The following is a 23794-nucleotide window of genomic DNA, read 5'->3' as shown; positions in this document are numbered from 1 at the left end:
AGACAGACACAGAAAGACAGGTAGGTGAGTGTAGGTCAACTGTCACCCTGTCAACAACTCTATCAACACGATGTCCAGTAGAACCCTCCTTGTGGAGGGTCTGCCTGACCAACTGGACAACATCAGAAAAAAACTAGAACTCTACTTCATCAACAAAAGGCGTTCTGGTGGTGGAGAGATAGCAGAACTCCGCGCTGATCCAAAGGACAAAACCAGGGCTTTCTTGGTTTATAACGACGAGACAGGTAAGATAATGGTACTTTGCTACTTTCACTGAGGTGTGTCTCTCAAGATAGGCCTAGAAAACTTGATATGGGCACGAAATCAAACCAAGTAAACTCATCTCGACTCTCGAGTTAAAATATAACGATTGGGTTTGGTTTGCGAACTTTGCGTCATGGGTCTCACTCAAACTGTCTTAGAGCGCTGCCTACCTTTTTGCCCCTTACGTCTACACGAACGTGATATTTCAAATATAAAGTGCTTACGCCAGGGTCACGGATATTACAATATTGTACGGGCCCGCAGAAGTACCTTTACCTCCCGTATCGTTTAATAAGATGCATTTTAATCCGATCGCTGGCCATTTTCTCTCAACTACGACACCCTATTGGTTGGGATGTGTACTGCACTCTGGCGCATTAAAAGCTTTTTGGGAAGAAAAGACGGTCATTATGGAGAGACGACCATCATGTTAAGCAGGCTACTAATCGATTAAAACGATTGGGTTTGTGCATGCACGTTTGATGAGGATCACATATACATATTAATAGGCTAAAACTGTTTTATTCCTTTAGCTTTTCAAAGAGTGATGTCGAAAAGAAAGCACCTTGTTGACTTCAAAGATCCGCACGGACTGGTCGAGCTTGAAGTCAAATTGCCAGCTGAGCCTGACGACCAACAACAACCAGCTGATCCACCGAGGAAGAAACAAAAACCACCTCCAACTGCTCCTCGCCCCAAACATACACTGATCCCTGTGAAGAGTGCTGCCAATGAGAAGGTTCCTACTTCCTACATTTCATTCTAGCTGTCACATGATTTTATCATTGGTTGGGGGAGTAGGCCTACTGACATGTTTTACTCTGGTTTTACTTAAAGGAGTAGTTCACCCCCAAAATGATTTTTTTCCTATTGATTAGTCACGCCATGGAGACTATAGAGTTCAATAATATGTTTAGTTTTTTGTCGCATTCCTAAGACAAAAATGTGATAACAATAAATTTACCGTTTCGAAATGGGTCCCCATCCGGAATCAATGGGGGTAAATTTACTCGAATCAAAATTTTGTCTTAGGAATGTGACAAAAAACCAAAAATATTATTGAACTCTAGTCTCCATGGCATGACTAATCAATAGAAAATACATCATTTTTGGGGCGAACTACTCCTTTAAAGGGCCGTTTCACCTCTGGCTCTGAACCGGGACGGGAGGCTCTCTCCATTCCGACATGTCGCCACTCCGAAATTGACATGTCGGAGTGGAGAGATGCACTCGTCTGGGACAACCCGATCTTATTTTGTTGTTGTTTGGGACACGATCAACACAATCCTGAGTTATTTTTTGTGTTCAATCTGTGTTTTTAGATATTTTAATATTTCAGCATGTAGTACTTCATGCGTTTTGTATCATATGATGCAAAGCGCATCACTAGTACATGCCGAAATACTAAAATATCTCAAAACACAGATTGAACACAAAACATAACTCAGGATTGTGTTGATCGTGTCCCAAACAACAATAAAATAAGATCGGGTTGTCCCAGAGGTGAAAAGGCCCTTTAAGTCAAAGTAGCCTATTACTGCTTTGTAGAAATGCTTTAAAAGTCTGTTTTTCTTAGTTTGAATTGATTTTGAATACATTATTTTCAGTTTGCATAGCACAGGACAGCAGCTCAAATATTAGAGGTCCACTACTCAAGAAAGCACTATAAACAAGGCTTGTTTACATTGGGGTATTAAATTTGTACTCAGTTCACTCACTCAAGTATTGGCATCAAAATGTACTTAAAGTAACAAAAGTAAAATTACTTGTCCTACATTATGCAGAATGTACCATTTCATCAAAATGGTAAAATCTTTAGAAAATAGCCAAAGTTTAAATAGAGCTGAAGTGAACAGTGGTTAATGTAAATAATACAAATCTACAAATTAGGCCTAACTAGTAAAGTTTACAGGTAGGCTAACTGTAGTGGAGTAAAAGTACAATATTTGCCCCTGAGAGTGGAGTAGAAGTAAAAGTATAGAAATGTAGAAGTTGGCCTACTACAGTAAAGTAAAACAAAAAATACCTAAATAAATGTAATTAGTCACTTTCCACCACTGAACTTGAATATAACTTCCATTAATGTAAATTATTATTTATGTTACAGCCCGAGCCCTGTCAAACAGGTAAGATATTGGTCTTCTTTACTACATAATATAATCATATGGTGATGGATACATGACTTCTCTAATCCAGGGGTGGGCAACTTTGATGATGGAGAGGTCCACTATATTTTCACACTCACTCCAGAGGGCCACATTGCATTGCACATATTGGGCAGAAACCTCTTATCTTTGTATTTTTGTAACGAATTACCTACTTATTATTTAATTTCAAATGCATTTAGTTATACTTATGTCACCTTTATGAACTTAAATACAAATATATTGGTCATAAAAAATACAAAAATGTTTTAATACTAGTCATTAAGCCAAATAATTAACGATTCTTCGCTAATTGTGTCGACTTCTTGTAAATTAAAGGTAGGGTAAGTGATTTCATTTAATTCAAATAATAACAAAATGGGTCTATGTCCTGAGTACTAGTTACTATAGAGTGTTTGGTCCATAAGACTTCAGCCTTATCCCCTGTGAGGAGAAAAAATACGTTTCAGTTCCTCCACCAAAACTGTTGGGTGACAGGCAGTGGTGCTTTGGTCTTTTCTTTTCAAGGGGAAAGGTCATATATTGGCGTCATGTACACACGCGCACACGCACACGCCTCTAGATGTGCCCGTGCGCCTACATGTGCGCATGCGAGCAGAAGAGCTGATACAGTGACGAGTCAACTTGTGACAAGCATTAGAAAATATCTTCTTAACACTTGAGATGCCATTCTTTTTGTAATTATTTCACCAGGTAACTACAGTACATACTCCTGCCAGTGCCCTTGACCATAGTACTGGTGTTGGTCCCTTAGTGCTGTAGGGTGGCTGCTCACTCAGCTCCTAAGCAGATAGGATGTGTGAAATTGAGAGGACATGATAACTTTGTTTTTCTTACCCCATATCTATCCGACAGTGAAATAATTATTTACATCAATAGAAAAAAGAAGGAAACTTCTTAGTTATAATAGTATTTGGGTTTATTCCAGGGAACAGATCTTACAAGCGTTGGAAAGGCATGGTTCCAGATCATTTCTTCTCACGTTAACACAGAGATACAAAGTTTGTATACAGACATTATGGGGTTACCCCTGGCGTCATCACGTCAAGTCGTCAGTTGTCATCTCTGTGTCATATAAATGTCACTTAAATGTACAGTATAGTAGTAGGAAACATTTGAAATCTCAAGGAATGCCTTGAATTATAGGATCTGTATGCTATAATAGAAATAAAGGATGTCAACACACTGCAGACATAATGGTGGGAAAACAAAAACTATATTTTAAATGTAATTCTAGTCTTTGCATTTACGTTTTTATTTTCTAGTTTCAGTTAAATCAATTAGTAAATACAGTGCTGCAGTAGTCGAGAAACTAAAAGTTTACTTTGAACGAATCTCAAACAGAGTAGGCCTACCTACCACAGTAATGGAGCCATGTATGAGGACGCACGCACATGCAGTCAACCTAAGTGTTAAAGTAGCCATTTGAATAGGGTTTACAGTACTTGGGCTGGACGGGTTATGTGAATCTAGGAGGGATGTGCACACACCACTCACTGGTAAACCTGGTAAACTTGTTATGCAAATAGCCATTTGATTAGAGTAGGCTACATGGTGCGTTGTCACTCATCAAATCTATGGGGCTGCATTCTAGCATGCTCAGGCGTACACACGCAAGCAGTGTTCCGTGCCGTTCCTGCGTGTGCAAAATTGGTCCGGATGCCGTGGTTAGTGTGTCCAGTGACCAAAGCACCACTGGTGACAGGTTTTCCTCCAATCAGGATAGAGTGAGGCCCACCCCCACTTGATCATGATTGGAGGATGGCCCCCGCCTGTCACCTACATGAAAACTGAAACTTAAGTGAAATCACTTAGCCTACCTTTAAGTAATGCAGATGTTTAACAATAATGTTGGAAACCAAATGGACCCATATATGGGTCCATATGGGTTCATTTTACACTCTCAAGAGAAGATTTACAAGGGTCCATTTGGTTACCAACTCTCCATCATTTAGCTGGAGCACTTGGAACCCCCTCAAAGACCACTGGTGGTCCCCAGACCAGACCACTGGTTGAAAACTAATACTCTATAATCACACCTTTCTTCTTTTTTTTTAAGCTCAAGCCAAGGATGAGGAAGGAGGTGAAAGAGGTTCATGCAGTCTTCTTGTCACCAGTGGTCAAAAGAAAGACTTCTTACAGATGTATTTTGAGCAGTTTGCAGCAGAACCCACTCTTACTAAACATGGAAGAGAAACCTGGATCCTCCAGCTGCCTAATAAATCAGGTAAATAAAACTACAGTATTAGCCCCATATGTCAGCGTTAACCTTTGCAATTTGATGAATACTTTTAGAGAAATTGCCAACAAGCGACGCTGCTGATGTCATTAATATATTGTGTGGCATCCTTTTCTTTTACATGTAGTCAGCAAACAGCAATGAGTAATGCAGGTAAATTGGTTTTGGACTATCAAACTTTGACCATCAAAACAACATTGATTACATGGCTCTTACCCTCCACCGATCCCCTCCTGCTATCTTTGAACTGAGCAGTATGTTTCCCATCAGTTTCTTGTCATATAAATCAGTTTGGGAACCATTGATATAAATTGCACCCACCCCATGCTTCATTCTGTCATTCATTAAAGATTTGATTGATTTGATAAAACAGAAAACTAAAATGTCTATTGTTCGATGTTTAGCGTCCAACAGTATAAACGTTTTGTATCATCTGATAATGAGATGTGTTCATTAATTTGTCATTGTTTCATTTCATTTGGTCTCATCCATGCTTAACCCATTAAAACCAGGAACGCATCCATGTCATTTTTGATTTTTCCGTGGGCTATTGAACATTTTTGAAAAAAATCTTGAAAGTGTGAGAACTACTGATTTAGAATCGGCCTCAGGTCTTTAATGGGTGAATTGAGCATGAATTTGATTTCATGCTTGTCTGTCCATCATGCGTTTATGACCAGTCACACATCAATGCACAATATCTTCCACTGTGCAACAATCTCCTATTCTCATAACACAGAATAAATAGCTGCCTCTACACTTTCCCCTCTCAGACATGGAGAAGGTCTGTGCCAAGGGGTTCCATGACCATGGGATATCTGTGGCCGTCTACGATGAACAGTCTACCGAGAGCCACCTTGATCCCAGACGCTTTGTCCTGAGTGGGTTCGATGACAGCTGCATCTGCAGCCATGTGTCCGTGTACGTTGGGAGCTGCAGCCACGGGGCTCAACACGCCTTGGGGACCCTTGATGATGGAGACGGAATTGTGGTCACCTTCAAACAAGACATTGGTAGGCATACATAATAATTTATAAATAAAATAGGGTGGCATATTGTATGAATACATGCTACAAAAAAGGTGTTTGGGGCCCACTGCATCGAAATGTACAGTATCAAGATATTTGCATATGATATACCAAAAAATTGAATAATAATATGTATTTGTAGTTTCGTAATAATGCCATTCTCTTAATGGCCGTCAATGAAGATGTCAATAATATCAGAATGAAAGGGCTCTTTTCTGTGTCTGTAGACGTGAACGACTTCATGAGGAAGTGTTCCTCAAAGAAGTTCCAGGACAAAGAGATCGGAGCCCATCATTTGGAGAAGACAGACTCTGTGTTTGTCCAAGGAGACATGAGCTCAATGTCAGAAGAGGTCCTCGACCTCTACTTCTCCAGCAAGAGAAGTAGAGGTGGTGTCATCAAGTCCATTCGCTGGGTCAGCAAAGACAAGAGTGCCATTATAACATTCCAGGACGGTGATGGTAAGCTGATGACAATTATGATGGTATTATTGCTAGTGTATGCTGTTGTGTGTGTCCGATGCTGATCCCAATTTGAAAGGTTTCATGCAAACTATCTTTTGACAAGGCAGAATCACAGCCTTTTTTTTTATAAATGTATAAATCAGAACTTCCCCACAAAAGTCCTTCGTAGTATAATAGCAGCAATAACCATGTAGTCCTTCCTCCACTTCAGTTTTACAGGACAGGTACATTTGTGATGTACTGTATTTATTCATAGTTTTAATATAACTTTTGTTTACCTTTGTCATTCTTTGCAGTTGCTTACAGGGTGGCAGAGCAGAAGCACTCCTATTCTTCCAAGGAGCTCAAAGCTCAGCTATTCTACTGTAACCTGCAGAAGGCTTTGACGGGAGAAATGTCTGTCCAAACAAACATCACAACAAACACAGTCGTCCCTGTCAGTGCAGAACTCCTCAGCTTCATCAGTCGCAACGAGTCCCAAAAACAGACCTTCACGTCTGCACTTGAGAAGGTCCATGCCAGTGTCTCCATCACTATGGACACGGAGACGCCTCAGATGGAACTCAGCATGACTCTGGACGCAGACACGTTGGGCATGCTACGACATGGCCCCACCTGGGAAATGAACGCTCTGAGGGAGGCTCAGGTCCAGTTGAATAGATACTCAGAGGAACATCTGCCTGCTGAGGTTGAGATCTGGCAAGAAATAGAAAACGGTTGCGTTGAGCTCAGCACTACTAAATCCTGTGTCTCTTTTAAGAGGAGCACCTCTGAGATAGTGGCCGTGGGCACGCGAGACCAAATGAAGACGGTGGCAGAGAAGGTTAGAAACATGGTGAAGAAGACCGGTGATGACCTCCAAATCAAAAGAGACACCGTGGAAAGAGAGATCCACTTGGACACAAAGGAAAAACTTGACCTGATCTGGGACCTCGTCTCTGGCAAAATGGAAACCGACGTGGTGCTGTCCAAAAATGAGGAGAGTCTGTCCATTCACATTAAGGGACAGAGGAACGCAGTAAACACTGCAGAAGGGATCTTGAACAAAGTCCTGGAGAGTGTCGATTCCATAAGCCTTGACATGTCCCCTCACATGATGAACTTCATTAAGTCACTCGACTTGAAGAAGTTCCAAAGGGATCACTTTGCTCAGAACAACATAACGGCCATATTGATCCCCGGCGACGAGTCATTTCAAATCCTCGGTTTTCGTGGTGACATCAACAAAGCTGAAGACAAACTGCGCGAAGTCATACAAAACAAAGTAATTGAAATCACTGTCAGAGGTGAACACTGGGAACAGTTTCTAGAAGCTCTTCACGAAGATATTAAATCCAGACAGAACTTTAACAATATTAGCATCAAACACACAGGGAAGAAGATTGAGGTGTGTGGATTCTCCGGTGTGGTGACCGTTGTTCTGAGCAAGATAAAGGACTACCTGGAGGACAAGAAGACGGTGACAGAAGACGTCCTGTTAAAATCACTGCAGGAGTTGGAGTTTGTCCAGATGATGTTCTCTGATGACACTGACCTCAAGGCTTTGGGAGCGACTTTAGAGCCCTCTAAAAGCCAAGCGTCACCTTGCCTGAAAGTCACAGCTGCAAGTGACAAAATCAAACAAGCCACGGATGTGGTGACTCGTTTAATCAGTACGATAGTAACAGAGAAGCTTATGTACTCCAAAGCAGGCGAGGCCAAGATCCTGGAGAAAAATAAGCTGATATTGATTGCTCAAGCGAAACGTTTGCAGTGTGAACTCTCTCTGTCACAAGCAGCAACTACAAAAGCAAAAGCAGCAACTACAAATACACAAGCAGCAACTACAAATACACAAGCAGCAACTACAAATACACAAGCAGCAACTACAAATACCCAAGCAGCAACTACAAATACACAAGCAGCAACTACAAATGCTCAAGCAGCAACATTTCCACCACTACCACCTATCCCAAACGCCAAAGGTAATTCAATTTCTATAACATTATTAATATTATTGTTATGGAAGGCCTGTTGACGATGCTAACCAAAATTAACCTGATTGTTGTCTTGTTCAAACTAGTGATCGGTGGAGTCGCTGTGACCCTGAAGAAAGGAGACATCACTAAGGAGGCCGTGGACATCATAGTGAACTCTACCAACAAGGATCTGAATCTGAGCAGTGGTGATCATATTGTTAATGACTTGTTTTGAAATGTGTGCTGAAAGTGTTCTCATTTTTTGGTGCCCTTTGGCAGTGTGTTATCCAACGTACAGTGCGTTGTACGCATCATGGTAGCGGCGGCACTGTGATTGTGAACCACTGGTCTACAAACTCTGTTGCTTCAGTCCATCTGAAATAAGAGTCTGTATTGATGGAATGTTTCACATTGTGTTGGACAGGTGTGTGCGGAGCCATCCTGAAAGCAGCAGGGACATCTGTTGTGGAAGAATGCAACAAACATGGTAGAGAAACTATTTCAAAGTTCTGCTTAGTAAAAGGATTCCCCACAGTCATGAAATTACTGGAAATTAAAAAAACTCACCTCATGTCCTGTGACAAAAATAATAGATCTACAAGCTTGTTAGCTTGTAGATCTATTATTTTTGTCACAGCTCGCAGTGCGATCTGTTATTTTTGCCACGTGACAGCTTAATATTAATATAGCTGATGTATATAGCCTCATTGTTGCACCATATGATTGCTATATCTCTGGAAATGGGGTAAAACTTCTAAAAATGTGCGGGAACCCTGTAGTATTATTTTTATTATATTACACTTCCTTTTACATACAGTAAGACAAAAACACAAACCATTACAAAATATAGAAATTCAGCGATCGCAACTCCGTCTCTGATGACATTTTGTCTTCTCTCAGGTTCCCAGAAAGCAGACGGTGTGGTGCTAACAAGCGGTGGCAACCTGAGATGTAAACACATAGCTCATATGGTTGGACCCAGCAGGGCCGTCGATATCACCACCTCCACAGAGAAGGTCCTTCAGCTTTGTGAGGGCAGAATGGCTGCCACCGTTGCTATTCCTACCGTCGGCACAGGTAATAATACTGTCATATCAGTTATTTTCCTGAAAGACTGTTTCTTATAGTAAGACATTATCATTCATATAAAACATACTGTACATGTATGAGGTCGGACGGTCCTGTCTCTATAAATGTTGCAATCTTGACATTTTGCAGTGTGTAAGATTGTTTCCTTTTCTTGCCGTCAAACACTGTATAAACAGGAAATTGAGGATATTTATCAACATTATCATCAAGCTTTGAAACTGATTTAGATGCAGGCAATATACAGTAGTCCCACTCAGTTATATGTATTTCACTGCTGAATAAGAATATTCAGTATTAATATTTTATTTATCATTTATTTCCTCTTTGATGTTGATTTAGATCAATGTTATGTTATGTAGATAGATGCTAGGTCATTGTTGACCTGGCACCCAATAGTATGTATAGTTGCAATGTGCAGATTATTATTATTATTTTTGTTTTGTTTGATGATATTCTACTGTTAGATTGATGATTGGCTCATGGTTTATTTATGATCCTAGATTACTATTGCTATGGATTTCATGTATTACCAACCTCCTTGCTTACGGTAAATTGCTCTGGATTAAGAGCGTTTGCTAAATGCCTACATTGTAAATTGTAATTGTAAATTGTGTTATTGCCACAGGTAGAGGCAGCATCAGCCCCCAGGACTGTCTCAAGGCCATTCTAAAAGCAGTGAAAAACCACACATCACAGACTGCCTCCTCCAGCCTCAAGAGCATCTGTGTGGTGGCCTTTGAAGACAAGATCTTTGACGCTATGAACGATGTTTTCTGCTCAAGCAAACGACCATTGAAGTTGGGAGTCAGTCAGGTACAGTAGAAACACATTGTATAAATGTTTTCAGTTCTTAGTATTGCAACTATGAATCCAACCATTTATCCATTTATTTTTGCTGAATAATTTGCGACTTTCCTCATCCGCTGTCTATTTTTGTTTTTTTCTCTAACCTGTACGTGATGCGATGTCTTTAATAGGCAACATTTAAAGCAGCAACAAACACCAAGCCTGATCTACCTCCAAATCAAGGTTTGAACTCATTTTATTTGTATTGCATTTTCAAAAAAGGCAGACAAAGACAGCTGAAGCCATAATCGTCATCGCCATTATTCATTTATTTATTTATCCATTTTCCTTCCACTGTAGTTAAGATCCACGGTGTCATGGTTGAAGTGAAGAAAGGTGACATCACTCAGGACTCTGTCAGAGGCATCGTGAATACTGCCAATGCTGGAATCAGTTTGACTGGAGGTTGGTACAGCAGTACACTGCCCTCTTGTGTACAGAGAGACTATACAAAACAACTTGTAGCTCATATGCAGATCTAAGGCAGTGAGACATGACAATGAAATGAAGAACCCACTTTTTCTTTCATTTTAGGTGTATGTGGAGCTATTTTGAAAGCAGCTGGGCCCGCAGTTGAACAAGAATGCCAGACAATCCGTGAGTCTTGAACACACGACTAGAAACCTCTTTGACAGAACGCTATGAGAAGAATAATGTGACGTATGCAAACACACAGGCATTCAGTAGACTTAATGTGTTGTATGAATGAAGAGGTCACCTCTGTGATCTATTGTTGCCTGTCCTGTTGTGCTTCTTCTTGTACTTTATAATGCAGTATCGTTGTTGTCGGGCAGAAAACTCTTATCTCCATAATTTAACCTTTTGTAGTTTTTGTTAATTAATTCCCTACAGCATCACACAAAAGTATCAATATATTGCAGATCTCCAAGCTCGAAACGAGGTGCGAAGCAACACGTTTTGAGCTTGTCGATCTGCTATTTTTTTCATTTGAATCCTGAAAAGCTAACATTTTTGGACATTACATTGAAGTTTCCAGCCAACAGAGACCATAAGGCATGGTTCTTAATGTCTGCATGAAGTGGGTTTGATTCTGACAAACAGAAACCTTCTATCTTAGCTTCTGTATGTGATTTGGTCGTCGTCCTTCTGTCTGCAGGGCCCCTGAAAGGTGACCAGGTTGGAGTGACGAGTGGCGGAGCCTTGCAGTGTGACTTCATCCTGCACTTGGTGGGGCCGCACAACGCAGCGGAGGCCACTGCACGCGTCCGCAATGTGCTGGAATGCTGTGAACAGAAAGGCATCGCCACGTTGTCCTTACCTGCTATGGGAACTGGTAGGCAGTATTATTTAAGCAATATAACTCACTCCTCAAATCATCCCTGGGAATTTCACTGTTCTTAGAGAAAGGCCTGGGAATATTGCTGGTTTTGAAAATAAAAATAAAAACAGTAACATACAAGTAATTACAATTTAACTTGTAGGATAAACACACAAAAAGCGTAATGAAACGCTTGTTTCCAATGTGCTCCTAAATAAAATCAGACATGGACTTGAAATATCAATAAATTAGCTTTGATTCTTTAATAAATAAATACAAATCAGACCCTGTGTGCAAAGGCCTTTTCAGTAGGTTTACAAAATGTTGACAATGTCATCAATTGAACATAAAGCTTTCTCAAAACAAAACAAGAGACATCTCATCAGTCTGCCTCTTTTGAATCATTTTCAATCATCAGCCTGCCTCTTTGTTAATGTGTTGATGAAGCACTGTGATTTGTGAAGAATGTTATTTTTGCTTCCCTGTATGCCTAGTGTGTATTGTGGTAATGACAATAAAACTGATTCTGGTTCTGATCGTACATTTTCTCCTCCTCTTCCCTCTCGTCTCCTTGTCACCTGGAGGTGGGGGAGGCCTGTCAGCCTTGGCGTGTGTTGAGGCCATCCTGCAGGCCATCACAGACCATCTGTCCTCCACCGCCTCCACTGTCCTGAAGCTCATCTACGTGGTCATCCAACAGGACCCCATCCTCCAGGCCTTTGAGCAGGGCTTCAGCCAGTGGAAGTCAAAGCAGAGAGTAAGTTCACACACCTGTACGTACAGCTGTGTACCCGACCCGTAAGTACATACAGTACTAGTCCACAGTCCAAATGCAGAAATGTGGCCCCAATAGTGAGCAGTGTTTACAACACAACTACACTTTTGCTATCTAATAAATAATATAATTATTATTTTTAAGAAACCAATACTACTTATAATAATGTAGTTTGACTCACCTAAAATCAAGCATAGGAGCGTATACGTGCTTTACAGACAGACTTAATTGATGATCTTGACGGTTATTGTCATTTTCAATATCTTTTCTCTTAACCACTTGAACAATAGCCTCACTATTCTGGGGGCAGTACTGTACTTGCCAAAAATAGCGGATGTACAAGCTCACAAGGCATCGCAACATGACCCATGGTGAGCTTTGTAGATCGCTTATCTTCAGCAAAGGGGGGGGGGGCACATACCAAGTACAGAGTTAACCCTGGTCAATTAACACTTTCCCAGCCCAACCGTAATCTATCGCACTTCCTTGTAAGGTTAAGGTCAGCCAGCCGCCCCGTAATCCCCCATATTTTGAAAAAATATATAATTATCTAAAAAAAAAAAACGATCTTCTCTTCTTATTATTCCAAATGATCAGGGTGTCAGGGTGAAAGCGCTTTAATGTGTTGATTGCATTACATTCACCCATTCTCTCTCTCTCTCACACACACACACACACACACACACACACACACACACACACACACACACACACACACACACACACACACACACCGATAGCAGAGGAAACCATGAAAGGCACCAACCTGCTCATCGGGAGCCATTAGGGGTTCAGTGTCTTGCTCGAGGACGCTTGAACACTAACTCTCCTACTTTCCCACACGATCAGCAACAGACAATGGATAGTGACGATGATGACAGTGATGATAGTAGTAGCTGGTGCTCTACGTCAGAGGAAGAGGACGATGACACCAGCAGCCAGGTTTCAATTCCAGCCACCAACACGGAAGCCATGGTGGGACCGGTGAAGGTCAAGGTGTTCAGCGGTGACATCACTCGGGAGAAGACGGACGCTGTCGTCAGCAGCACCAACACCTCCCTCGATCTCAGTTCAGGTACAGTTTAGAGACAGTGTCCTCCTCATATCACACCACTATGGTTTTATCATTTATTTTACATTATGAAAGCATTTGATCATAGTCACAACAAGTGATGGATTAAAATAAAAATGACACTGAAAGTGCCCCAGTGTCTCTCTAAATTGGCTGGTTACAATTGTAACCATGAACAAAAAGAAGGGGCTTGCAATGGAATGGAGAACTGAGGCTCTTTGAATGCTAAAACATCTCTTTACTTACATGGTGAAAACAGTGAAACGGTGAAAACAGTGTTGAAAACGTCCACTCTCTGTGTCACTTTATTTTCACCATGTCACTTTTTGCAAGAGCCTCAGTTTTCATTGTTCAGCTTGTGTTGTTTATGTACTTTCATGCTAGCCTCTTGCACCTGTTTACAGCCCTAGAGTAAACATTGAGTTCATACGTCCTTATCTCCTACAATTATAACCAACAATTCAAAGACATGGTAGCTAACCATTTTCACAAACACCACTATTTCTTTTTTTTTCTTTTTTTTGGTACCAGCCTATATGGTTTGTCTCCCTAATAGGACTACTACATGCACACAAGATAGAATAACTAACTAGACAAAGACTTACAGTATTTTTGCAAGGTTTTAACATGTTGAGCACAGCAAAACATAAATAAATAAAAACACAGGAAAGACACATTTCAATGTATGCAGTCTGTTGAGTGCAATCTTTCTAGTTCTGTTGTGGATATAATATAAACAAACATTAAGATACAGTAAGCATGTTGGGCGGATTAGCTTTTGCGATGAGAAATCAACATCTACCATTCTCATCGAGGGTGATTTACTGTATGCCAGCGATCAGTGGGGAAATGATTGTGAAGACGGATGTTTTGTGTGTGTAGGTGTGTCAGCAGCCATTCTGAAAGCTGCTGGGAAAAGCGTGGTTGATGAATGCACCGCTCTAGGTAAGATGTTTTTCGTCACATTACGATTTCTAGGCCCCCAACAGTCGACCCCCAAATTTTCTTTTGATATCGGTCATTTTGTGGATCAAATTCTTGATATGATGTTCTTTATTTTCACATGGGCAAGTCATTTTGAAATTAAATTCTTCTACTTCTGGCTGTCAACTTCTAATCCAAATCATCTTAAAGGGCTGATGATATTAAAGGGGTTTATTATTAATGCATGTGTATTTCTGCTCTGATCCCATAAGGAACCCAACCCGGCGATGGCGTCGTCATCACCAAACCTGGCAACCTCTCCACTAAGCACATCATTCACATGGTGGGACAGACCAAGGAGACGACGATCACCAGCTCCATGCAGAAGGTCTTACAGATGTGTGAAGACCACAAGCTTCAGTCTGTCTCCTTTCCAGCACTCGGTACAGGTAGGGTGCACCTGTGTTATATTATTCATTCTAAAGGTGCAATCTTCATGCAATACCTCTTGTCCATTTCTGAGTAAAAAAAACAAACAATGCTCTTTTTACAGGAGCTGGGAATCTGGGGGCCCTGCAGGTTGGAAATGCAATGATGGCAGCAGTGGAAGAACACGTAAAAAGCACCAACACCACAACTCTTAAAACCGTTCACATTGTGATATTCCAAGCCAAGATGCTTCAGGACTTTGAGGAGGCCATGAAGAGATTCAAGAAGGTGACTCCCAAGAAACCTGGTAAGTAATAAGCATGGAGCCTAAAGGCCAGTTCAGATCAAAAACTCACAACAAGACAAAAACATCTTAGAACACTACAGAGGAGAATTGTAGTAGTGAGGAGTAGACTGTCTCTTTTTGACTTAAACCCTACCCAGGTGGCCTATACTTAACAAAACATCACCACAAGCTTGTAGATCTGCTTTTTTGGACAAATGTTCCCCCCAGAACAGGGACACCAGGGTTAATGTGGTTAAGCAGTTAAGCAAATCTTGCATTTGTTTATTTAAAAATAGCTGATCCATTATTTCTAACGCATATTTGCCTATTAAACTATTCCCACAGTAGCCTCGGGAACCCTGGCATTTCTTCGTCCCACAGCGAGCAAAAAGGTACGCCACCCTCCTCCCAAGACGTCAAAACCAGGCAGGCACAACCCTTCCACATCCTCATCCGTCCAGCTGCCCACACTGAGCCTGTGGAGCGCCTGCAGCGCCGTGTCCTTCCCCACCATGGAGGCAGAGGTGATGGGCTGCTCTGCTGCCAGCCTGGCCCAGGTCAAGAAGATCCTGGACGACCTGATATCAGAGGAGAGCCACAGTGAGGAGCTGTCCTCCAGCCAGCTGCCCCTGCTGCTGGAGGCAGAGAAGCAGGCCATTGTGGATCTCAGCCACAAGAGCCAGGTTAGTTACAGTAGTTGGTTAAAACAAAGGCAAACTAGGTGCTCAAAGGAGGTACAGTACCAGCAAAGTTAAAAACGTGTGGTAGTTGATTCTAGGATCAGTGGGATAACATTTGAATAATAGGAGAGATCCGAGCACCTGGCCTTTAACTTTTTTTGCAATGCAATAAAGTACCTTGTTTTTACACCTGTCTTCCTCCTTTAACTTTTTTGCGTGCTCGGATCTCTCCTATTTTTCAAGTTTTATATACTTGATATATATACTATTTCATATCACTAGTAGCATGTATACCATTACTATTTTAATCATTTCATAATTATATTATATATACAGTGTTCATTGCGACCGTAGGTCGCAGTTACTTGCACACTATCCAAACCTCCACCGGCTGTCCCTCCGTCACTCCGTCACTCCCTCTGTCACACGTCACACGTCACACTTTTGCCCTGCTCATATCTCTGCAACCGTTGCCCAGATCCATGCCAGATTTTGCACACACACTCCTTGCCTGCCAAACTACAACCTCCAAGGACCCCCGGAGTTTCGGGGACCCCCAGGTCCCTGGGGGACCCCCAGGTGTAAAAAATTACCAAATGTGCAAAAATGACCAAATGACCACCCCAACGGGGCTGCTCACGGGGCATTCCCGGGGACCACCCACTCCTGGTGCTCCAGAACGGATGCAAAAGTGGTGGCGCCCCCAGTGGAGGACCCCCTGCCACTGCAGCTCACATTAAATGCCGTAACTCGGGCTAGGAGCGACCGGGAGAGCCGGGGCCGGTACCTATTCGTCCGCCTTGGCGGCGAGGAGACCCCACCCCTCATTTCTCACATGGCCCTCTAGCGCCACCATGAGGCCGATTCAGATTTTGCCCTAAAATCACGAAAATCACTACACAGTATGTCTACACTCATGTCAACAACATGGATCAGGAAGATTTTGGAAAAACACATTTTTGCTCTATTTATGGAGATAAGCGACCAACGGTCGCTTATCTCCCGATTAGGGAGTCTTACTGGTTATAAATATTATATAATGCTAACTACCGTATTTACACAACGTCACCGTTAGGTGAGAGTGCTGGAGTCGGCGGCCCAGGACAAAGTCACCGTCTTGGGGAAGAAGGATGACGTTCTGGCTGCCGTCATGCAGATCAGAGAGTTCCTCCAGATGGCCAAAGACAGAGAGAGCAGGCGGGAGGAGGAGAAGAGGCTGAGTGAGATGGTGCGATGGGAGGTGGCGGTGGGCGAGAGCTGGAGAGAGATGGACCAGAGCGTGAGCCTGGACCTGGAACATGCACATTTTAACAAACAGCCCAATGTCAGCTACCAGCACCGGGGTCAAACGTACACCGTGGACCTGAAGAGCATGCAGTGCACCGATGCTAAAGGAACCATCACACGGGTCAAAAGAACCCTAAAGGCTGTTTCTGAGACAGGTACATCGTATTTCTAATTATAATTAATTACAATTATTAATAGTTAATTATTACAGTTTTATTTACTGTATATTTCCAAATAATCACCATGGGGCAAATAGCCACCATGCACCAAATACCCATCGGGTGTTGCGCATCGACCGCCATTCAAATGGACGCAAAAAAGTATCGCAGAATTAAACGCCCGGTCTACTATTTGAAAAAATACAGTATATTTATTAAATGTACAGAATGTATGTATATTTAGTTCATATTTACGTAATGCTACTTTTAATTGTGCCTTTCATACAGAATGTTCTCTTTGTACTAAAGTGTCCCTCTCTCTCAGCTGTCATACAGTCTCCACCAACCTGGACCCAGATGCACAACAAGAACATGGACATAGTTGACGTTGCTCCAACCTCAGGGGAGTACAAGACGGTTGTGACAGAATTAATTAATACATCTACTAATCCAAATGATGGTGTCAAGCCGACCATTCAAGTTGTCAAGGTAATGTATGCCTCAGTCAGGTTGGTAGATGAGAACTTTATCATGACTTGTCATTATAAAGCTTGAAATACTTACTGTACAGGGAAACTTTTCACAAATTTTCTCCCCCAATTTTATTGTTCCTATCATAACATGTCATTTTACGTGAACTAGTGTTCATTTACAGTACCTTTGATACTGGAGTTAGAAATAAAATAAAATTGAACAATATCACTCTGGCAATGTCCACAGGTCCAGAGGATCCAGAATACAGACCAGTGGCAGAGGTACGCAGTCATGAAACAGATGCTGGATAAGAGGTATCCCACCAACAGGAATGAGATGAACCTCTACCACGGCACCACCTCAGCCATCTGTCAGAAGATCAACGTCTGTGGCTTCAACAGGAGCTTCTGTGGTAGAAATGGTGGGTACAGTAGGGGTGTACTTGAGTGCTGTGGACCTGCCCTGATGGCACCTTTTTTCACATAAGATTCATCACTATAATGAGTTTCCTCTTGATTCTGTGTTCTCAGCTACTGTGTATGGTAATGGCACCTATTTCGCCAAAGAATCCTGGTATTCATTACACGACACCTACTCCAACCCTGATGCCAATGGCAACAAGTACATCTACCGTGCTCGAGTCCTGGTTGGGAAACCCTGCCAAGGGGCCCGCGGCATGTTGGAGCCATCACCTCTCAACCCCGCTGACCTGGAAGCAGGCCTGCATGACTGTGCCGTGGACAACCCACTGAATCCTTTCATCTACGTGGTGTTCTGCGATGCAGGCGCTTATCCTGACTATCTGATCACCTTCAAGACGTTGTGAGGAACACTGGGAAACAATCATACTAGCACAATGTGAAGGTTTACACTAAAATAAATATGGCCTCATGATGAACCATTTTGTTCTCTTATCAATCCCTCGTAAAAAGGATTTAAAGTTAATCACATTTTGGCTGTCTTGTTTTGTTTTTGTTTTTTATTGCACACCTTTAAATTGTTTATACTGTGTGTGCACCCTGGTGACTCTCACTATATGTCTTGAATACAACCAAACTTTTAATGATTAGTTTTTGACAAATTGATAATATATTTGCACTCCGTTATGGCTACACTGTGGGAGTGTTTTATGACCAAAGATAATGTGCCTTATGGGCTGTATTTACACTGTGAGTCATATCCAAAATCTGATGTGCCGTTAAAATAATGTTGTTTAACTTGTTTTCTCTTATAATAGAATTGACAAAATTGTCTAAAATCTAGTAGTTGTGACTAGATACAGTAAAACGTGTGATTCTGTTGGTAAACAGTTATAAAAATGATTGACTCCTTTGAAGTTCATTCCTTTGCTGCTGTAATGTTGTTTTTCTGCACTGCCAAAATGTTAAACCAAAGAAGCAATTTTATGGAAATAAAGTTAAACCATATTGTAGTTTAAAAGATGCATGTTTTTATTCCTTAATTTCCATGGACCACTTTAGAAGTAATATCACTATAATTGCTCCTGCTTGCATAATTTATTTGGCAACGTTTCAAGCCACCCAGCTCTTAAGGAAGATTGAAACGTTGCCAAATAAATGGTGCAAGTGGAGGCATTATATTGGTGTGAGGATTTCACTCTTTTTCACCACATGCTGAACCTTTGTAACCTGACTCTGCCAGAAGGTGTCAGCATTGAGTACATGCTGGATGTCAGCATGTACTTTTGAGCAGCCTAATATTGAGGTCCAACCACCTTCACTTGATGGGGCCTGCAGCTTAATGATTTCAGCTGTTAATATTCTAATGTGAGCTTTAATTACTTTTGTCTATATTAGCAGCTTGATGACTAGTATTAACATTGTATTGTTTTTATGTCCAATGTATTTTGTATTTAAGTTCATAAATAAATATAACAGCGAGGTCGCACTGAAACATCAGAGCTTCTTAATATGGCACTGTTGTTAAGAAGCAGGAAAACTATTCATCTGGCTAGTTGAGTCATCATTTTGATGTCGGAACAAGTCAGCCACAGTATATCCATATATGGAGTCTGTGAGGTCAGCTCATGTATAGAGGTATTGGCCAGCTCCATATAAGGAGATGTGTGCTGCCTTGGCAGTCAGTATTTTATTTTGTTGTGTAGCACCCTCTGTATGTTGGGTTATGTAACTGCATTTAAGTTATGTAAAGGTCAGCTGACCATGTCACCAGTTATGATCAAAGCAGTTCTACAGGTCTGTCTAATCTGTAGGCTACATGCAATTGAGCAAAATAAGGAATCTGTGTTGATTAAGGCCAATCAATACAGATACTATTGTTATTGAAGTCAGTGTTATCGCCAAAAGAAGCCTGGGTTTCCGAGGCTGGTGTTTTTGAGACCATCCAGGTCCAGGATGCAGGCTTAAAAGAGCTGTGGATGGAATTTGGTCAAGGTCAGTCAATCGGATGGTTACCAGTCCACGATATAGTGAAGAATAAAGGCCCCTTTCCCCTGGGTGTGAAGTGACTTTGTGTGTGCCTTTTGTGGAAAAGACAAAAAGACAGCATGGCAAACCTGGCAAGTGTGGCCTGAAGTATTTGAGAAGTGTCATTACAATGTATGACAAGCACTGCAGATGGGGTTGCTGATGCAAGATTGACCTGTTATGATGTCATTCCACCGAGGGCATCTCTTGCACAGCATGTAAAGTGTGCGATCAAGCTGCCTGTGTCTGGAGCCAGGCAATGTTGTCAAATGCATACAGAGAGCCCTGCCAACTGGGGATGCAGGCGACTAAAAGATGCCATTTGGCAAATAGTGTGGATGACCCTCACATTATTGCCCAGAGCTGCGAACAACTGACAAAATGCGGGTGCTAGATTGAATATCGTGGTAAATGAAATTACTACCTTAAAGGCTTTGGCCTTAAGTGCACACAGCTATGTGCTTGCACATGAGATGATTAGAACAATTTGTGATCCAGACATTGGGGGGAGACTATATTATTTTGATGGGACACTCAAACCAAACCCTTACCCTAACCCTAACCTCCGTGGGGTAAGTCGCTAACCCTCCCGACACTCCGTTGTCGAAATGATGACACGTAGCGAGATTACACCTATTTTGATGCCAAAATAATCAAAATTAGATTATCCGATCACAATCCAGGTCAAAAGAGACATACTGTAAATATTTCACCTGCAGCCATGATGATTTTTTACGTGGCTAACGGGGGAAGGGTGGGGATAAAAACTAGATTTTGATGCAAAAGTAATCTAAATTCAGGTCGAAAACCGTATAAAATATCTTTCCCCGGCAGTTATTTTTTTGCTTATGGGGGGAGGGGGCAGGGGGCCTCAAAACTATATTTTGATGCAAAAATAATCAAGATTTTATTAGCCTATCCAATCTTAATCCAGGTAAAAAAAAACACGTCTTTCGCGGTAGCCATTTTGGAAAAAGGCGGCCACATTTCATTCTTTTTTTTTAGTGGCTACGTGCTTTTTGGAAAAAGTTGGTCCAGAGGAAACTGTGCAAATTGTGGCGCTTGTATCACGAAGTGAACGATTGTGTCACTAAGCTGCAGGGCTATAGACGGGTTTCTTGTTTACAAACATTGAGACTAGGGGGCGTTCACACCAGGGTTATTTGGTCCGCTTAAAAGGGACCATGGTCCTCTTTCTCCTTTGGTCCGGACCATGGTCCTCTTGAAAAGGCAGGACTCGGTCCCCTTCCAAACGGACCATGGTCCGGTCCTCTGCTGGTGTGAACGGAGCCGGACTTTATAGAGGACCAAACTTATGTCTGATCAGCCTACTACATTCTGCATTGTGTGTTGTTCATTGAAAAACAATATGGAAAAAATAATAAACGACTAGGCCTACTCGTGAAGCAATTGTAACTTCGGCTACAAGAGACTACACTCATCAATCTTTGTTAACTGCAGTTGTGAAGCTGGATTAATAAATAGTTCTTCTAAAAGCATGAATTTCTTACGGGAATCATTATTGATATGACCCGACCGCTGATATGTCTTCATGACCTGCAGGCTACACGTTAATAATTGTATCATCTCCTCTCCCTGTGAGCAAGCGCTGCGGTGTCTTGTTAGCTACATGGAAACTGCGAGGTTACATGGAAACTGGTGACCCATCGTGTGCGGTGACTCCAGGGGTCGCTCTCCGAACACGGTGATCATTGTTTGTTTTGACACAAATACAGTCACAAATAAAAGTAAGGTCACCATCTTATGTATAACACAGGAGGAGGCGGCGCGGCGGGCGCGCTGCGCGCACAACCTCCATCCAAACGACCACAACACAAAATAAAGTCAAACTTGGCTTTTCTTTCGAGGCATTAGGATTTTCGCTCTCTTTTCGCTCTCTCGCTGTTCCCTGAGGACGGGCGTGCACGAGTCAAACTCTTCACGTTGTTGCTGGGACGGCAGTATGTCCATGTCATCGGGTGCGGTGCACAAAAATAACGGATTTAAAAGCTTACAACACTGTCCGAGTGTCTGATGCACGGCTGTTATGTTTCATGGCTAAATGAGGAGAGATGTGGGTTAGCATCCCGTTACATTAATATGTTCTTTTTAAGCATGCGCCACCGCATATAAAGTTATGGCTCATACGCATACAGATTCAACATTTGGGATTATACATTATTTTATTGTTTTTATTTAGGTTATTTATTCATTTAGCTTCACATTTCCAACCTGATAAGGATAGGAAATATCATTATGGACCCGTTGCTTCACTTGCTTGTAAAGAAAGAAAGAGACAGACAGAGAGAGAGAGATTTGATGTGGAAACGGGGATGCTTATATTATGTTCTCGCGTTCTTGCGCTATTTATTGTTAAATGAATCAAGGAGAAGGCTTTATACAGGCTATGTTTTGAGAGAGAGAGAGAGAGAGAGAAAGAGAGAGAGATTCCTCCACCCATCCATCGCTAATTACTGCCTGAAATGCGGGTTTCGCTTCTTTTAAAAAAAGAGATATAGGAAGCGGCTGTGATTAATAACACAAAATTAATTGGAATAGGCAGTGAAGTAATTTTCCATAGGAATAGCCTATTCTGTCAATAGATCAACAGCCGCCTGTATGACCACGTGTCAGTTGTTTACATATTTGGTTCTTTTAACAAAAGTCCCGTGTGAACGCTAACCGGACCAAATTCAAAATGCAACAATGTAAACATTTGGTCCCTGATCCGGACCTTTTAAGTGGACTTTGGGTGAGAACGTGCCCTTGCACAGGTGACTGTATCATGTAATCAATTCCTACCAATCCCCAAACCTGTTGTTTTGTGGAGCGCTGGTTTCATTGGCTAATTTTGGTACCGTACCTGTGCACGCATCTAGTTCTTATCAGTGTAACGTGGACCAGAAACCCGTCCATGGCATAGGCTACATAGATCATTTTGGTGCGTTTGGTGTTGTTTTCGTCTATGCTTGAATAATGAACCCTCTTTCATATAGGCTAGTCGATAGCCCTGAATACAGGACGGTCATATACATGACCGTCCTGGTGCCGCCTCAACTTGAGGAGTAGTGGGCAATCGAGCCCTTAACGGTTTGAGCTAGGAACGTCAGATTTCAAAAATAAAGTGCTTACCTAAGCCAACTTTGATAACAATTTGACGCCGCACAACGTTCATTACACGCCGCTACCGGATTGTTGAATAAAAAGCATTTTCGTCCGATATTATTTTGCTTAACATAGGACTTCCGCCTCTAGTGGACAGTCGCGTAATCTCCGGTTGATCATTGTAGTGAACGGAGATGATGCGATGACGCGACTGTCCACTAGAGGCGGAAGTCCTATGTTAAGCTAAATAATTTCGGACAAAAATGCTTTTTATTCAACAATCCGGTAGCGGCGTGTAATGAACGTTGTGCGGCGTCAAATTGTTATCAAATTTGGCTTAGGTAAGCACTTTATTTTTGAAATCTGACGTTCCTAGCTCAAACCGTTAAGGGCTCGATTGCCCACTACTCCTCAAGTTGAGGCGGCACCAGGACGGTCATGTATATGACCGTCCTGTATTCAGGGCTAGGCTAGTCGATAGCATAAGAAAAATATTCTCTTGCCATCTTGATCCATAATTGAGCAATAGGTTATTGTTAATTACCCAGCTGTCTCTTTCAGGAGTAGTTTGTAAATTGTCACCCGTCTGTAGACAGACAGACAGACAAACAGAATAACAGATATATATTTTATAAGGTTGTCAGATCTCACTCTGACCCGAGGTCGACACTTTCTCTCTTATTAACATTTCCCGACACTTTCTCCACATTGGCTGGCGCTGTACGCTGTAGTCAATGAGGAGGGCTGTCAATGTCCTCTCTGTTGTCACGGTTACGCTCCCCCAGGCTATGAGATGCTCTGTTGATCACCAAGTAATCCACACGA

At 41.9% G+C, this 23794-nt stretch overlaps 2 protein-coding genes across 3 annotated transcripts in view; one reads left to right on the top strand and one right to left on the bottom strand.

The window, feature by feature from the left end:
* nmi (N-myc (and STAT) interactor) overlaps window positions 1-23794 on the bottom strand; it is a 39754-nt gene that overhangs the window by 12782 nt on the left and 3178 nt on the right. The window contains exon 1 of one of the 2 annotated variants that reach the window (XM_080753330.1): window positions 830-979. The exons of the other annotated variant lie outside the window; for it this stretch is intronic. The gene's annotated coding sequence lies outside the window, so the exon portion shown is untranslated. Of the gene's footprint in view, window positions 1-829; window positions 980-23794 lie in introns of those variants that run through there. 2 annotated transcript variants of the gene reach the window in all.
* On the top strand, window positions 71-18276 carry LOC308307667 (protein mono-ADP-ribosyltransferase PARP14-like; the record flags this gene model as incomplete). The annotated part of the gene is made up of 22 exons (XM_080752932.1): window positions 71-245; window positions 5442-5681; window positions 5924-6157; window positions 6457-8124; window positions 8223-8324; window positions 8543-8605; window positions 9019-9195; window positions 9833-10020; window positions 10185-10236; window positions 10354-10458; window positions 10588-10650; window positions 11171-11347; window positions 11917-12089; window positions 12957-13182; window positions 14062-14124; window positions 14376-14552; window positions 14657-14839; window positions 15200-15501; window positions 16574-16940; window positions 17269-17432; window positions 17664-17838; window positions 17948-18276. 22 exons carry the CDS (start codon window positions 71-73, stop codon window positions 18241-18243), a joined length of 5370 nt encoding a protein of 1789 aa, XP_080609058.1. The 3' UTR covers window positions 18244-18276.

Source organism: Nannobrachium achirus, assembly GCF_963921795.1.
Source record: "Nannobrachium achirus genome assembly, chromosome: 22".
NCBI classification, from domain to species: Eukaryota; Metazoa; Chordata; class Actinopteri; order Myctophiformes; family Myctophidae; genus Nannobrachium; species Nannobrachium achirus.
The sequence above is the reverse complement of the archived record's forward strand: the minus strand, read 5'-3'. Positions and strand labels throughout refer to the sequence as shown.